At 43.7% G+C, this 17,733-nt stretch overlaps 1 protein-coding gene across 1 annotated transcript in view; it reads left to right on the top strand.

Moving 5' to 3' along the window:
• LOC110321617 (collagen alpha-4(IV) chain) overlaps positions 1 to 17,733 on the top strand; it is a 121,830-nt gene that overhangs the window by 97,449 nt on the left and 6,648 nt on the right. The window contains exons 38-44 of the mRNA XM_029538683.1: positions 5,763 to 5,834; positions 7,218 to 7,346; positions 7,439 to 7,552; positions 8,956 to 9,111; positions 11,984 to 12,091; positions 13,140 to 13,148; positions 16,349 to 16,474. Coding sequence (XP_029394543.1) covers positions 5,763 to 5,834; positions 7,218 to 7,346; positions 7,439 to 7,552; positions 8,956 to 9,111; positions 11,984 to 12,091; positions 13,140 to 13,148; positions 16,349 to 16,474 — 714 coding nt within the window. The remainder of the gene's footprint in view (positions 1 to 5,762; positions 5,835 to 7,217; positions 7,347 to 7,438; positions 7,553 to 8,955; positions 9,112 to 11,983; positions 12,092 to 13,139; positions 13,149 to 16,348; positions 16,475 to 17,733) is intronic.

Below are 17,733 nucleotides of genomic sequence, written 5' to 3'. Positions count from 1 at the left end.
TCTGGGTATATGCCCAGAAGTGGTATTGCTGGGTCCTCCGGTAGTACTATGTCCAATTTTCTGAGGAACCGCCAGACTGATTTCCAGAGTGGTTGTATAAGCTTGCAATCCCACCAGCAATGGAGGAGTGTTCCTAAAAGCACCATTTTTTTTAACCTAGCTAGCCCATAATATGGAATAAATGGCCAACAACAGCAAAATGTTTTCAGCATTGTGGCTATTGATCAAGAAAACGTTCAGGAATAGAAGAGTGGTGAAACACAGGTAGACATAGAGGAAAATGACAGACTTTGCAGTATCTGTATACCTGAATGTATGTGTACTGATTGTGGTAAGGGGTAGGAAATAAGAAGTCTTTCCAGAGAAAGATTACCCGCTTAAATTATCTGCACTGTCTTTGCTAGACACAGAAACACTTGCCGTGGTTGTAGTTTTTGACTTTTAGAGGCAATACTGGTCTGATATTTGTCTGGATAGGCTATAACATGGCGCATCACAGAGTGCTTCCTGTTAACAAATATTCGTGTCCCTGTGTTCTTTTGTCTCTACCTCTCATTGGTCCATTTCTCCTATTCTAGATAAATGCTTTTTCTCTGTGCTCTCACATAACACCTACACAGGACTTTCATACCAACAGAATGGGACTTTTTGAAAAGCAAGACCTTTCCATAATGCCCTTGGTACCAGCTGATACACAATAAGTATTTTGGTTGATGAATAAGAAGTTACGTAGTTATGAAGTAGGGGGGCCAAACAGCAGGCAAGAGGCCAAACTTTCTTTGCCTGCCTCCTGACAAGTTAGTTCCATCTCTTTTCCTTCTTTAGCCCCAGCCATCTCCAAATCATTGGCATATCTATCTATATCTATCTATCTATCTATCTATCTATCTATCTATCTATCTATCTATCTATCTATCTATTTATCTATCTATCAAATGTTAGTAAAATCAAAGTACTTCTTGGAAGAATTAGAAACCATGTCTGGAATTAAACATTTTATTGTTTTGAAAAATCCAAATTTTTCTTTTTCCCTCATCCTTTCTGCTTTTCCCATCTCAGCTTTTCAAGACTCCTAGCCTTTCAACAGGCCGTGGGTCGGTGTGCACCCCTCAGAGCAATGCTGAAGGAAGGGCACTCTTCCTTTGGAAGTTTCCAGCGCACTGGAGCACTTACTGGCAACGAAGTAACATGACGGGAGTTACCCTCAGAACAAATGATCTCCTGATACTTTCTCCATCTCCGCTGGCATTTGTAGTAATTTGAAAACCAGGCAACCCATAATGGAGTTAAAGTTTCACACAGCATGAGGATACTGTTGTGCTGAGATTTTCCTGTGGTGGCTGTGGACATTTCCTGCCTCTGGCAACCCCTCGCCCTCCTGGCCTTCTCTTTGACTTACATTCTTCCAGTCTGGAAGGATTTGGGAGGAATCCAAAAGAAAACATCTGACATTGTTAAGGGCTTTCTCTTCACAGTCTTCCAATTCCACGCAACAGGGAGCATTTCCGAGTGCCTGCAGGTGGTTGTAATATATTCTTCTTTTTCCCTTTGAACATTTATCAAATAGCCTCACAATGACATTGCTTTAAAAAAAAATCCTCTTAGATGTGAACTCGGTCCATAGTAAAATCACTTTTAAAGTAATTGCTAATTGCCTCCTAATGTGTGCACTGAAATATTAAGTTTCCTGAGAGGTGTTGGAAGGGAACAGATCAAAGGGCATTTCACTGTTGAGACACACCCCTGCTGCAATGCTCCTTTGCTACCACTGGGGGACGCTGTTTCACTGCACACGGCACAGCAAAGGGTCCAGCCAAATGTAAAAACAAAACCAAACAGTGGGATACAGTCTTAAAACTCAAAACATCTCAGGATAAAACCATTGTTGCGGTTTATCATGTCGATGTAAAAATGAAACCTGATCCAGCAGAAACACTTTGAACTGAGGAGCTAAATATTTGAAATATGTTCCGAGTAAGGTAGGGGAACCAGCTTTCTTGTTTGAACAAACCAGCTGGACGCAGATGGGTTTGCTCTGCTCAGACTGACCCGATGGAGTGTTGAGTCCTGCGTGGGTCTGGTCAGAATTAAACTTTAACTTAGACACAGGCTACAAGTGGCGTGTTTGCTTGTTTTACGCCTCTAAATGTATGTACCCTCTAAAAGGAAAGCACCCGTTTCTAGTTGGACAGCCACACATCACTGTGTGTGTGTGTGTGTGTGTGTGTGTGTGTGTGTGTGTGTGTGTGTGTGTGTGTGTGTGTGTGACAGTCTACTGTGTGTGTGTGGGGGGTATCTGGGCCAATGCCAAGTGAAATCATTCGCTTTTGTGTCTGTGGAGGGGTAAGTGTGTGCACACACATGTGTATGAACTTCTTCTGTCTGTGAGCCTGTGGGTGCCTGTGGAGGTCAAAGATCAATGCCGACTCTCTTTCTCAGTTGCTCTCCACCATGTTTGTTTTTATTTGGTTTTTGTTTTTGTTTTTGTTTTGTTTTGTTTTGAAATAGGATCTTTCACTCTCAATTGACATTCTTCTTCCTCGGTGATTTTAGTGTGTGTCAGGCTGACAAAAAAAACCCTAACTGGACACTTATTGGAACTGGAGAGCCCTAATTGGGTTACCCAGTTCTTTTTTCAGACTGAATGCTGGAGAAATTGAAACTCAAGCCCTCATCCATGATCAGGGGCACTTCACTGTCTGAAACATCTTCCCAGCTCCTCTAGTTAACTTTTGAAAGGTACTTGGAGATGTCTTCTATGAGGAAGGAAATGCCTTCTGTCACAGAGCTATGACAATCAGAGGATCATCCCTCCAGTTTCTGTAACTAAATTATTCTCCTGTCTCCCAGCACTTAGCACGCTGGATGTCATTGCCTCTTTGTCTTGTCAGGCCAGGGATTATGTCTTTCTTGTTTCCCATTGTCTCTATGGGGCCTGTCATGGGATATGCTCCTGGGGGTGGAGCTGTATGCATTGGGAAGCCATATTTATCCTTTCAATAGGCAGTTGTTTATTTGCTAAGAAAAAGAAATGTTTCTAGTTTAGCACTTATTTTGGAATCTTTTCTTGATAAAGGTTCTCAAGGGTTTTTCAACCTTTGCCTAGAGTTGTGAAGATTTCACTTCTCTGTCGACTTTAAGGTCAGGGTGGCCAGCTGCTTTATTTTGCGTGGGACTCTCTGAGGATGTGGAAATTCCAGCGCTAAAGGTTCCAGTCAAACAGGGACAGGCTGGTCACCCTATTAAAATGTAAATCCGGCCAGTGTCCTGGGTGTACAGAGTAACATTTTTCTAGCTTTAGAACAAAACCATAACCTGAGGGTGGGAAATTTGTCACCAAGAGTGAGCTGTCTGACACAGAAGGAAGGCTCAGTGTGCTAGGGTGGAGGTTAGCCACTGACCAGAGGAAGAACGAGCATACTGGCCCCTGAGTGCAGTCGGGTGCAGCCTTAAATGATGGTTGTTAAACAGAAGAACTATCAGAGAGGTGAATAAAAATTCCTCATTACCCAGGAATGTGCTTTGTTAGCCTAATTGCCCTTCATCTGTACTGTATATATTTTATGCATGAACAACTTCCTGATTTAGAGATGGGATTGATAAAAGCTTTCAGTAAAAGGGGAAAATTATGCTTAAAACCCTGCCCAGATGTAGCTGCATTCAATTTAGAAAGATAACATTGGGTCACATAAGGGTCGGCCAGTTCAACAATGGCAAGGGGCTGGGCTGTGACAGCCCAGGATCTGGATGTGTTGATGTGACAATGGAGAGTTGGCAGAGGTTAGGGCAGCCCTCCTTTAGCCAAGTCCCCAGGCCATCAATCTTGGTGGCCAATGCTGGAGATCAAAACATGTAGAAACAGCAACGTGGTCTCAAAAAATTTATTATCATTTTAGATAGATTGCAATAAATATCCAGATTTGGCAGATGAAGAAGGTTGTTGTGTTCTTTTGGTGCAAACTTGAAATACTGGCTCATAAAATAGGAAAGAGGATTGGAAAACAAACCCAGCCAGGACTGGGAAAAGTAGTTAGAAAATAAAAGATTTGGGGAAAATAAGGACACACCCCCACCCTGCCCCCTTTTCGGTGCAAGAAAATATGGCTCATTTGAATGGATCTAAATTTGAGGTCTTAAAAGGAGAATAACAGTTGTCTATTTCAAGTACTGCTAATAAACAGATTGGAGCCAGTAACTATGCCATCCTCCAATAAGGACTCTCTGTGTGAACCTGCTTTACCGAACAAAGAGCAATTAGCACTCAAGCTATTTCCCTATAGGTAGATGTCTCTAACATCTCTGAATCATACTTGTTCCATAAATGTATTAGAGAAAAATGTGGCATGCAAGCAGAAGCTGTAGTGCATTCTTTATCTTTCGCCCCATCTCTCCAGCCCTTGTTGTCCTTTCTTCATTCTCTGTAATTCGCTCCTTGAGTCAACAAGCATTTGTTCAATGCTTATAAGGCATAGGAACTATGCTCAGTGTGGGGATAGGAAGGCCTGTTTCTGCACTCTGATTTCCCCTTGATCCAGGGAGGCAGCTGCCCAAAGACACAACCATTGCATAGCCAGATATAATCAACCTATCCAGGGAGCCCTATGGAGACCCAGTGGGCACTTCAGGAGCCACTTTCTGTGTGTTTGGTCACATGAGGGTGTTGTCACTGAGTGCTAATCTGAGTTATGGTGGGCTGTGTGGAGAAGAGCTTAGTTCTGTGTGAAAAAGAACAGTTACTGGGGAGGGGAAGTTCAACGATGAACTTGGAAGGTTTGGCCAAAGGCTGTGATAAACTTTCTTCCTAGAATCACACAGTGGGACAACAAGACACATGGGACCGTATGTGGCTAGGCTCTGCACCCATGAGGGGACTCTATGACACTTTTTACCTGCTTGTTTCTCTCCTCTCTGCTCCTTCACTTCTGCCCCCTTCAACTTAGTGCTGGCCAGTTAGGAAACTCTCATTTGAAAAAGTTAAGCACAACCCAACATCTACTGATGGAAAGCCCAAGGGAACAGTTCCTACCAGATATGTCTGATGACAATGTAAGTAAAGCCAGACTGGTGACTGGCTGCTTAGAGAACCCTAGGATGCCTTTGGTTAGTCCAATCCCACGTGCACTGACACCAGTGGAGGCACGAGGTCTGGTTTTCAGAGCCTGGGCTGGAATTCAGAGATCACCAGAGAGCCAGTGCCTTTGCTGTGAAGGTATGGAGGGTTGGTTGCTCTGCAGAGCAATAGCTGCAGCTGAGCTTGACCCACACGCCTGTTTTTCAGCAGTGCAGGCTTAACACAAAACCATGGTAGTCCCACACACCACAGCAGGAATCATCTTGTTGTTTTGCTTCGTTTCTATGACTACATCTGGAAGGAGTTAGGACCAGCACACCCTGGATGGAAACGGAAGATTCAAACTGGGAAGCAGAAAGCATTCGGTTTACTGTCGTCCATCCTCTATCCTTGTCTAAAGAGATTTTATCCTCATCAAATCAAAGATCACTCCCTGCATGCAAATATGGCAACTCTAGGCTCTCTTCCATCATGAGATAGTCACAAATCAAGTTAAGTCTTCTTGTCAGAACATCTTCACCATGTGAATGTGCCGAAAATCTCTCAGGCTGGGTTCTGGCCCCTCGGGGGTGGCCTCCAGACCTTCCCCGCTTTGACTCATTCTCCCGTGGCCTAGACATGGGATGGTAGTCAGAGTGGGAACCAGGAGCTGGCCTAACCTTTGGGACATAGAACGTGTGTTGTGTTTCAGGGCCTCCTGGGTCTCCTGGTCTGAATGGCTTGCACGGTCTGAAGGGTGAGAAGGGAGCACAGGGTACCTCAGGTAAGATGGGCGCATTGGTGATCAAACTTTGATCAATGGACTGGATGAAATGGAACCTCTTCCTGGTATTTCTAAACATCTTGAGAACTGGGGGTGAATCCAAAAGAATCGCACAGGGTAGAGACAATGATGGAGCTACTTCTAGTTCTGTGAATGATTTATATAAAAAGGACATTTAAGAAAACTTGGCACAAACGAGTGGCAGTTTCTTTTTATTGTTTAGGTTTGTCAACTGAATACTCGGACTCCTTGCTCAAATGGGACCAGGTTTCAAGATGTTGTAAAAAACAATCCTGCTCTTTCTTTTTAAAATGTATATTGCTTTGTTTTAAGTTTACCAATGGTTTGTCCAACCAAAATAATCTAATTAACAGTGCTGACATTCCTGTACCTGTGACTGTCAAGAAGAATTACTTGAATTATTTCCCGCTAAGATTATTAAAGATTTCTCTTTATAATTTTCCATTATGTGTGCTTATGTGTGGGCACATGCATGTAAGCACAGGTACTGGGCAAGGCCAGAATCACTGGCTTCTCCTTATAGCTGGAGCTACAGGCCGTTACTTCTGAGTGCACAACATGGCTCCTAGGATTGAGACTTGGGTCCTCTGGAAGAGGGGCAAGCGCTTTTCAATACCCAACTATCTCTCTAGCTTCCAACCTGCCGTTGTTTTTGATATCACAGAACAGCTGTGTTTTAACTTGTTATATTAAAAAAATGTCTATTGTAGTATTGTCTCAATGAAATAACCTATAGTCAGACATAGTAGCTAAACCCAAATTGTAAACTTGAATTAACTTGAATAACTGTCGGAAAAGGGATGCTACTGTCAGAAACAGACGGAATCTTTATGGGTTTTGGGTGTTCAAAAAAGTAACTTAGGCCACCTAAAATTTGTTTGGTGTTCCTTTCAATGGGACTGATTAAATACACAAATACACAAGTGACCCTTCCAAGAACCCAAAGATAGTCTTTCCCCATTCAGTGGGAAGCTCCAGAGAACAGGGGTTCTTAGGGTAGACCTGCTCCACTCAGATTTCTAAGTCATCTGTTCACAGTAATTAACAGTCATCTCCTTTGTTTCTGCTTTGTGAAACTGTCCCTAAACTAATGTTTCTTAAAAATCTGTGATGTCATTAATAATAAAAACAAACAAACAAAAAACAAAAAACAAAACAGAACAAAAAAAAAAAAACAAAAAAAACAAAAAAAAAACGGGGACTCAAGGGCTAGAGCACCATTGGCGCCAGAGTTTGCTGTCTGCAGAACCGTAGAACCGGTCACCTTCTCTGCACACTCCTGCTAGGGGCTGGGTCATTTTAGGTTCTGTGACAGTTATAAACAAGGCGTAGATACAACATTGATGCTGTTTTCTCATTAAGGTTTGCTCGAAATGGGTCCACCTGGGCCAATGGGCATGCCTGGGCAAAAAGGAGAGAAAGGTGACCCTGGGAGTCCAGGGATTTCTCCCCCAGGTCTTCCTGGAGAAAAGGGCTTCCCAGGACCCCCAGGTAAGAAGCAGTATGCTTTGATATTTCCTCAAGAACCAGTTTGAAATATTTTAGATGCAGCAGGGCTAACATACGAACACACGCTTTCACAGGGAGACCAGGACCACCTGGTCCCGCAGGTGCCCCAGGAAGAGCTGCTAAAGGTGACATTCCTGATCCAGGTCCACCTGGAGACTGGGGACCTCCTGGCCCCGATGGCCCAAGAGGTATGATGACATGGTGACTGAGGGTGACAGTGGTTTCTTCCTTAGAAATTACCAGCTAGATATGGCTGTAGTATCTCACAGAGAAGCCCCAAAGCAGCAGCTCTACCAACTTAGAAGATGGATAAGTGAGATGCGCCTGGGTGGGCAGGATAGGGAGCAGTATCTCCCGGGATCAGGAAGAGAAGAGCATATCCCCGACTCTTCTATGTCAACCGCATCAGACTCTTGCTGTCCAAGTACCAACAGAGGTGCAACAAGCATTTCTGATTGCCAGATTGGCACTGCCTGTCACAAGGGCCCACCAGGAAAGAGATGAGCTCTCCTTGTCATCTAGCACCTGTCCACTGGCTCAGAGGGGCAGGACCCATGCCTGTCATGTACTTCCTGTGTACATGACAGCATATGGGCCGTCAGCAGTGCATGGTGCCTCTCTCATTGCTTCACATGAATGGATTCTGGCTGGGCAAGATTCTGGAAATTATAAACAGCTTTTAAAAGAAAGCAATGACAGACTCGGTTGATCTAAGGGTCAAGGGAAGAGCAAGGGTTAGTGATGGATTCTCCCTTGCTGATAGCCACTAGGCGCATTCACATTGCTCATACAGCTCTTACATGCAAAGACAGACCTGCCTTTTTTTTTTTTCTTCACTTTAGTAAAGGTGGGATTGTATATTGAAAATAAAAGTGATAAAAACTGTGCTATGAAGCATAGACATTAAGTGAGAATAGAGTTCAGGTCAGCTCACTCCTATGTATAGATATTTGTTTTAAAATAAGATTATAATTTGGAGTGTACATTCCTTGCTTATTAGCTACATTTTATTAAAATTTTATTCATCCATCTACCCACCCATGTATCCATCTAAGCTTCAGCACATGTACCCATCCATCCATTCAACCATATATTTATCCACCCACCCATTTATCTATCCATCCAACCATCCACTCACTCACCCAAGCACTCATACACTCACTCATCCATACAAATACCCACCCATCTATCGATTCATTTAACCACCCATCCACACACCCTCCCTCCCTCCCATCCATCTACTTTCATTCATTCACCCACCCACTTATCCATCCAACCATCTATCCATCCATCCATCCATCCATCCAACCAGCCAGCCAGCCTGCTAAAACTATTAGGTTATTGCAGATACAAACCATTAGCTGATACTTCCCAAATGGTTCAGAAAGGAAAGAGGTTTAGTATTAATCTATTTAAGTTTAACTTTTCTCAGCTTGGATCCTGTAGCTTCTTAGGAAAAGCAACGTAGTGATTTGCAAACAAGGGATGTAGAGAATCACTAACTTTCTTTCCCTAAGAAGCCCTCAGACCACCAATATTCACTCACCTTTGTCTTTGACTGAAAGCTTGCTTTTGCTCCTCTCTGTGTCAGGAGTACCTGGGCCTCCAGGGTCCCCTGGGAATGTTGATCTTCTGAAAGGGGATCCAGGTGACTGTGGTTTGCCAGGACCACCTGGCTCCCGAGGCTCACCAGGCCCTCCAGGGTGTCAGGGTCCTCCAGGATGTGATGGCAAAGATGGCCAGAAAGGTATGAATGTTGATATTTTTTTTTCCTGTGGTATCCATAGACTTTCTTTACCTTAATTTAGAGGTCCTGGGGTACTGTCTTCCTTCCAATAATGCCATTCCTATTTCTTGTAGAAATGATGATGATGTCATTTCTAAAATGTCTTGGTTTCCTCTAAAAAGTTATCAGGTTCGAATAAAACTTGAAAGAAGGGTGCACAGGTGCTGGACCTGGCAGTGTGCCCTGTGTTTGATGTCCAGTGTGTCGCAGACTGGGGGGCAGTGTTCTCTTGTGATCCCTGCACTCCAGAGGTAGCACAGGAGGATCTGCAGTTCATGCTAAGGATAAACTAGATCGTGAGTGTGAGTCCAACCTCGGGTACATGAGACCTGTATAAAATAACTAAGTTGGAAAAGAAAGAGAATGACACTTCTGCACTAGAACTGAGCAATACAAGTATGAGGAGCCTTGCACGCATGAATTAAAAACTGCAGGAGCCACATTTAAAGAAGTGAAACTAGCCAGGCACGGTGGCTCGTATGTGTAATCCCAATGCATGAGAACTGCCATGAGTCCGAGACCAGCTTGGATTGCATAGCACATTCCAGGACAGCCCGAATTATAGAGCAGGGTCCCGGCTCAAAGATGCCCACTCCCAGTAACTCTTTCTTAAAAACACAAACAAGTGGAATTAACCATTGTATTTTATTCAAGAAAATGTGCTTAAATATTATTGTTTTAAATAGATAAGGAGCATAACATCACCAAGGAGACATTGCCGTTCGGTCTTCCAGACCCAGCGCCTCTCCCCAGTCCCCCACACACCCTGCCTGCCACTGAAACTCAGTGTGTGTTTCAGACTTATTACAACAGCCCAGCCCAGTATGCTCACTAGATATTTGTAGCTGGGAAAGAACAGGTGCTTTCTGGACCATTTTTGTTGAAAAGGGACCAGTGAGTAACTTTTTTCAACTTCCTTATTTTACAGGAAAAGAGGTCTGGGTTTTAAAATTCCACTCTGAAAAATATTTTCATCTTATTTTAATTAGACATTTTCTTTATTTACATTTCAAATGTTATCCCCTTTCCTTATTTCCCCTCTGAAAACCCCTCTATCCCACCTTCCTTCCCCCTGCTCACTAACCTACCCACTCCCACTTCCCTGTCCTGGGATTCCCCTACACTGGGGCATCAAGCTTTCACAGGACCAAGGACCTCTCCTTTCATTGATGACCGACAAGGTCATCCTCTGCTTCATATCTAGATGGAGCCATGGGTTCCTCCATGTTACTCTTTGGTTGGTGGTTTAGTCCCTGGGAGCTCTGGGGGGCACTGCTTGGTTTATATTGTTCCTCCTCTGGGACAATTCACAGACCACATGAAGCTCAAGAAGAAGGAAGACCAAAGTGTAGATACTTTGGTCCTTCTTAGAAGGGGGATCAAAATACCTATGGGAGGAAATACAGAGATAAGGTATGGAGCAGAGACTGAAGGAAAGGCCATTTAGAGACTGCCCCACCTGGGGATCCATCCCATATACCGTTACCAAACCCAGACACTATTGTGGATGCCAACAAGTGCTTGCTGGCAGGAGCCTGATATAGCTGTCTCCTGAGAGGCTCTGTCAGAGCCTGACAAATACAGAGGTGGATGATCTCAGCCAGCCATTGGACTGAGTGCAGGGTCTCCAATGGAAGAACTAGAGAAAGGACCCAAGGAGCTGAAATTTCCAAAAGAAGCCCAGAAACTAGCACCTTGCTTTACCTCCAAACCCAGTATGAGACACAGCAAAAGATTAAGCATAGGGGAAACCAAACTTATCCTGAGGCTGCAGTAGCCACAGGGCAAAAGCTATCTGTGGAACTCTGAAGTGCATGCCTATGAACAGCATGTAGCAACCACTTTATCTCTATAAAATCTCTATAAAATCAGCTATAAAATCTCTATAGAATCTATAAAGTCAGCTGTGGTGCTGTGATTTACATCTGCAAGCCTGTGGGCCTCTGCTCCTTGACTATGAGAATCAGCTGGGCATGCCATCAAAAGCAGAAAGGCTGTTGAAACAGCTAGAGTATGCATGCTTACCTGAATGTAAGCTTCAAACCTGGGAAAATAGCATGCCAGCTTAATCCTGACGACCTAGCCCAGGACAGGGGCAATGTGAGAAACTCTGGTAGGTGAGACTGGTGAGATGGATCAGTGACTGCCAAAGCATTGGCTGTACACGCATGATGAACTCAGCTTAATCCCTGGAAGTAGAGAAGTGACTTCACCAGAGTATTCTATGACCTCCGCACATGCACAGTGGCATGCACATGTATTCCCGCCCCCCCCCACACTTGTGATAATTTTTTAAGTTTAAAATATTAGTGAAACCACTATCTATGTTTCCTGCTTGACTCTGTTCTAGGAGGCACACCAGCCAGCCCATGGTTTCCTACAACAAGGGTAGGGAGTTTTACTAATATGTATTGGACACCTACTGGAGGTTAGAGGGTACATCTACATGGGTCAACAAGGGAAAGATGCTGTGGGTGGTGGGCATGACTCTAAGATGTTGAAGGTGGCGATGGGGGGTAGGGACTCCCAGCTCTGCAGACGTCTTACCCCCAGGTACTTTTCCTTCCTTTCTAGTTCTAGTCCTTTGCTGTCCCCAGAGAAAGTTCAGGATACAGGGCTTTGTATTTTCATATAGTTTTGGTTTTATAGCCCTTCTCATTGACCATTGGGGCTCTTTTGCAGAAGGAGTTCTCAGCCTTCCAAAGGGAGGCAGAGTTCCTCCCTCACACCTGCTCTGCCCTGCTGTTTCTTGGCGCAGAACTCTACAGCTACCCAACCAGTTATAGTCACTGTAAGGCTTCCTTCTGTTCCCTCATCTTTATCTTCCCTTTAGGACCAATGGGACTTCCAGGGTTGCCAGGGCCCCCTGGTCTTCCTGGCGCACCTGGAGAGAAGGGATTACCCGGCCCTCCAGGCAGAAAAGGGCCAGTAGGTCCTCCAGGTAAGCTCTTGGTGGTCATCAGCTCCTACGGCATGTCCACACAGCACCTCATCTTAGCAGTTACTGTGAGGATCAGCCTGCATTCAGAACTGCTGCATACTTGTGAACTGAGCCCTTCTATTACAAAGAGTGTATTTGTTTCAGATTGCCTCATCAAATCTCAGGTCTGAAAAACGGTCAAAACAAATACATCTAAGAATTAATAGCTGACGTTGAATATATTATTTATAAAGGAAGAAATATTTGTGTGTTTTCCACATGAAACAGAAGAGGATTAGATTCCTGTTAGGATTCTATGTTTACTTCTTGTCCCTGAATTTCTGCAGACACCCTGTATAACTTCTGAAAAGTACATTAGTTCCTTCAGGAAGAGGGATCATTTAGCCTAATTATTTAGCCAATTTTTTTTTTTTAAACAGTAAGACTGAATTGGAAAGAGAAAGAACAAACGGACTTGTGTATGTGTGAGTTTAGTGGACGTCATGTCTTTAAAAACCCCCAAACAGTAGCATAGATATTCAGCATCAATTCAGATTGTTTTGCAATGTTTGTGGTGCCATAATCCAAAGGACAAATATAGCACACTCCTTCATCAGGGGTCTCAGTACAGTAGACAAAGGGTTGCTATTTAGATTCTTCTTGCTTCCTTTCTGTAGCTATAACCTATCAAACATGACAGATGAATACAGAATTTTCAGGAGACTTTAAGTACCACAATTCCTATACGCACTCACTCAGGACAAATGTACCACGGAAAAATCAACTAGAATTGTCAGTTTCTCAAGGGAATTTCCTTTCAAGTCCTTGGAAAGGTGAGAACTCCATTAGTACAGGATCTTAGCTGCTCCTGTCAATCAGTCAATCACAATGATGATGCAAAAGCCTTATGTAAATACATTCGCACTCTGCTTGTCACCGATGGCCCTCACACTATTATTTATGTTCTCAGCCATTGCTTTCCCCTTTGTCCTCACTCACAAATTTAAATTTTCTTTCTACCACATGAAAATCATCGCCTGGTTTTCATCTTGTCGCGGCATTTGTCCAGGCTGCAGAGGTAAGAGTTACTGTGAAATGGATAACCCCCCCGCCCCCACTCTATCTGTCAGTCATTCCTACACTTACCCTCCCCACTGCATTTGTGACTTAGGCTGCTGCATATTTTTACCAATGGGGTTTCTGGGGTCATTGAAGGTTTTAATGTCTTGGCTTCTTTGCTGCAGCTATAGGAAGTAACCTCATATTAATGTCCCGGTGATGACCCTCATTACAGGTTGTCAGGGTGAGGTAGGTATTCAGCTTACAGAATTTTAGTCCAGGTAGTAAGTATAAGAGCTCTTGTTACTGGATGCCACAGCAAAGGATAGTGTAGCTTCTTTTCAGGATTCCCACAAGGTAAACATACACGACATCTCCAAAAAGAGCAATGGCAACGTACCTAAACAATGAGCTCTTACACTTATAAAAGACATAAGTGCACTTTCAAGAAACAAATTTATTTGTGTGTTAAAAATAAAATATTTACGTAATACTCTGGCATGCAAAAGCAATGTATGATTTCATATTAAAAAATGTTCCCCAAAGGGTAAAGGCAGGCATGTGTGGTAGTTCATATTGGTAATCTCAGAATTGGAAACTGGGGCAAGAAAGTTTGCCATAGGCTAACCTGGGCTGTAGACTTAGACCAATTCTCAAAGATCCACCAGAAGCTAAGCGGCCTGCTGAGAGGGGTCATTAGCTAAGGACCAGGGTTTGGTTCCCAGCCCCCACACGGCAACTCACAATTTCCCATAACTCTAGTTCCAAGGAATATGGCACCCTTCTGACCTCCACAGGCCCTAGGCATATACATGATACACAGACACACATGCCATCAAACACCCATACATATAAAATTAAAAGAAAATTAAAATCCACCCCACTCTAAAAAACTAAAAGAAAAAAGAAATTACAAAGTCGCGTGTTTCTTTCTTTCTAGGTATTTGTTATTACAGTAAAGAAAGTTACCCTGAAAACAGACCCATATATTGCTTTTAGGGATTTTAGAAGAGATATTTTTATGCCTTTCCTTTCAGCTTCTGCAGTATTAAAAGGTAAAGGAAAACAGAATTAAAACCAAAGTTGGCTGTTTCTGCATTTTCTGTGTGATAAGTTAAAAATCACAATTCTTACCTAAATTCCACCAAAAAACGGGAGAGGTTTCTCACCTCTGTAATACTAGTACTTGGTGGGCTGAGGCAGGAAGGTTCTTTGATAGAAATTGCCATGGGCTCTGTAGTTTTAGTGAGATGCTACCTCAAAAAGCCAAAATAAACAATAAACCAACATAAACTAACTAACTAACTAACTAACTAACTAAGCTCTCCCACTCGCCCTATTCTTAGAAAAGTCCAGTTTATCCTGGGAAAATAGGAGAGATTCCTGTGCATCTCCTAATAGCTTGTGGCAAAGTCAAGTTTTACATTAAGCTGGACATACTGCGAAAACTTCTCTGGGTCTGTGTTGCTTACAGTGTCATGCCGTATTTTATGAAATGTTAAATTTCAAGCATCTTACAGACTTCAGGTCCTTTCTGTAAAGGCACAGAAGTATTGGGCTGGCTGTTACTCTGTGGTCATGGCTACAGTTTCTCAGATTTTTTTCTTTCTCCTTCATTATTGCTATTTAAAATTATTAAGCACATTTGCATGAACTTCAAGAAAACTGCAACTAACCAAATGGTGAGTTCATAAACATTTCTTTCCTTAGAATATATGACACACATGAGTTCTTTGCCCATGGATGTAGCTCAGTGGTAGAGCATATGAGTATCCCTGGGTCCCAGGAACATCACACACACACACATGCGCACATGCACACACACACACACACACACACACACACACACACACATACACAGACTCATGGGGTGGGGTGGGGTCGGGGACAGAGACACAGAGACAGAGGAAGACACACAGAGAGATAGTGAGCTTAAGGCAGTATGATAGAAGGATACACTAGTAAGGAAACTGTGTTTGAAATCAGAGCCTTCTGATTATAATCTGGACTCTGAAGTGTTTGGGCTATGTAACTCTAAATATATAACATATCCCTGGGGTTTTCTTACCTCTGATAGTTTGAAAACCCAGCAAATGGTATGGTTGTCTAGTGAATGGAGTGATAAAGCCCTTAGTACAGGTCCTGAGACATCCAACGCTTTCAACATCTCTTTACAGTTCTCAGTGCTGGCTCAGTGGTGTCTGTGGCCTCTGTGGGATGTTTCAGAGTGAATGACTGAAGCTTTTGGAAGCAGACTGTCTTGATGTAAATACAAGCAGTATTTTAAGAGTGTCAGACCCTCTGTGTGGTGGTTCTCAAGGTCACCACCAAGATAGCTTGGTCAACACTACTCACCTTACTTGGGAAGGTTCTACAAATACACTTGTAGATCCCACTTCAGACCTCCTGATTCAGAAACTGTTTTCTAACCAATTGGCTGAGGATTCTAATGGGCTGGAGTCAGAACTCAGCTCCATAGAGATGCCTTCTCAGCTCTGGCTGACTCTGGAACTCCCCAAAGAATCAAAATCATTCTAATAAGCCTCAGGTTTCACCTCAGAAATTCCCAGGCATTCCGTCAGCAAAACATTTGAAAAATCCCTTGTAGCTGGATTTATCAAGTCCAGTGTTGAGATCACTGCCAAGACTATCAAGGATCACAGTATTCTGTGGGGTGGCAGCACAGGTAAAAGGTCTATCTTTGTGACCCCAGTAGATCATTCCAACGCTGTCTGAAGATAGGAAAATTACTGCATGAGAGTCTCTGGCCATCTTGAATTATATGGGGGTAACTGATCCTAAGCAAATCCACCTGGCTTTAGTATAATGAAGAACACCCTAAGCTGAGGACCCCAGGTTCCTCTTGCAGTGACAACTATAGCTAGCTCACTAGTAAAAAATAGCACACAGGGTGAAAATCCCTTGAAGGTCATTCAAGTATTGCTACCTCAGCCAAGAGCCAGTAATCTCTATTTCTGCTTTTGCTGGCCATCCATCCCTCATTCCAGTTGTCACTCGGTCATTTACTCCACAAAGGCTTTCTAGAAGATCTGTGTGCGTCCCTGCAGGGAACAAGGCAAGTTCCCACCATTGCGGAACTTACACTGGATGGTTGAAGATTCATGTTAAGATTTTAGCACTGTGTCAGGAATCCATCCTTTACCAGAGAGTGTAGAGGGAGCCTGTGAACCCATTATACAGTGGTGATTCCAATTGCAGGTGAACCTGGGCCTCCTGCAGACTTGGATTCCTGTCCTCGAATCCCAGGACTTCCTGGAGTACCAGGTCCCAGAGGACCAGAAGGAGCTATGGGGGACCCTGGACAGAGAGGCCTGCCTGGACCAGGTATGAGCTTCTCTGAGTTCACTATCAAAATGAAAATCTAGATGTTTTATGGTGGTGTACTTCAAGAGGAATCTAAGTAGCTCATGATAGTGAATCTGTGAAAACTTCCTTCCTCCTTTGTGTGTGTGTGTGTGTGTGTATGTGTGTGTGTAAACACAAAAGAAATTGGACTCAAGATCCACACATCCTTTTCTATTCTTCTGTTGAACTGTTGAAATCTTTTATATTTGACCAGCTTACGGAGGGTGTGCTTGGCAACCCCAGGAGTAGGTGTCCTGTTCTCATTAACTGCTGGCTTGGTTTTGAACAACAACAACAACAACTAAAAATAAAAACCCAGCCAACTAAGCAAACGAGATCAATGGAATTGGGAGGTGGGGGGAACAGAAACAGCTCGAGAGAAGAGAAAAGGAAAGGAACCGCTCAGAAGATAGAAGGAAAACACGGAGTGTTTCTATGTGTTGGCAATGGCAGCACTGTTCCTGGAAATGAGCTGATGAGTGTTGCTCAGTCATTATCGGGGTAGGAGGACTGTTGTTAGCACACAAACCAAACCATCCTGGCAAAAAAGTATTCTGCATGGAGCTTATTTTCTTCTTGCACATCCTGCCCATTGGGTAATTTATGATGAGCTAGGGAGCCCTGGGCATCTGGAAAGCACAGACCTCTTCAGACCAGTGGCAGTGGCTTTGAGCTCAGCATCTGTGTGCAGAGTACCAGAAGGGAGGCTCGGGGCCAGCGCCTCTCTTCTTTCCTCCACTGCCTGGCTGTGACATGGTTCTTTTCAGTGCGGTGCCAAAGGCTGTGGAAGTAGAATGGAATTTTGCATCACTTGTTTTCTTCCTGCCCTACAGACCAGAGCAGCCTGGGAACACGGGCTTCTCATTGCTCACTGTTGGATCTCCACAGGGTTCGGGGTCATGGGAGGTGTCTGCTAAATGCTTGATGGAGGAATACACGATGCCCTGAGTGCCCACTGCAGTGTAGAGCAGCCTTTCTCAGCCAAGTGCTGTTGACCTGGGACCCAGATAATCTGCTCTGTAAAGGGCCACTCATTGTGGGGAGTTGAGTAGTGTCCCTGGTCTATCCTGGTGTTGAGTATTGGATCTTTAACTTTGTGACAACCAAGAACATCTGGCTTCCAGATGTTATCAAATGTGCCCCTGGGAAACAGAAACACCTAAGGCTGAGAACTGTTTGTGGAAGGATAGGAGGTTATCAGAAATCTAAGAAGTTTAAAACACACACACACACACACA

Source organism: Mus pahari, chromosome 5 (genome assembly GCF_900095145.1).
Source record: "Mus pahari chromosome 5, PAHARI_EIJ_v1.1, whole genome shotgun sequence".
NCBI lineage: Eukaryota > Metazoa > Chordata > Mammalia > Rodentia > Muridae > Mus > Mus pahari.
Note: the sequence above shows the minus strand (reverse complement) of the source record. Positions and strands in the feature narration are given on the sequence as shown.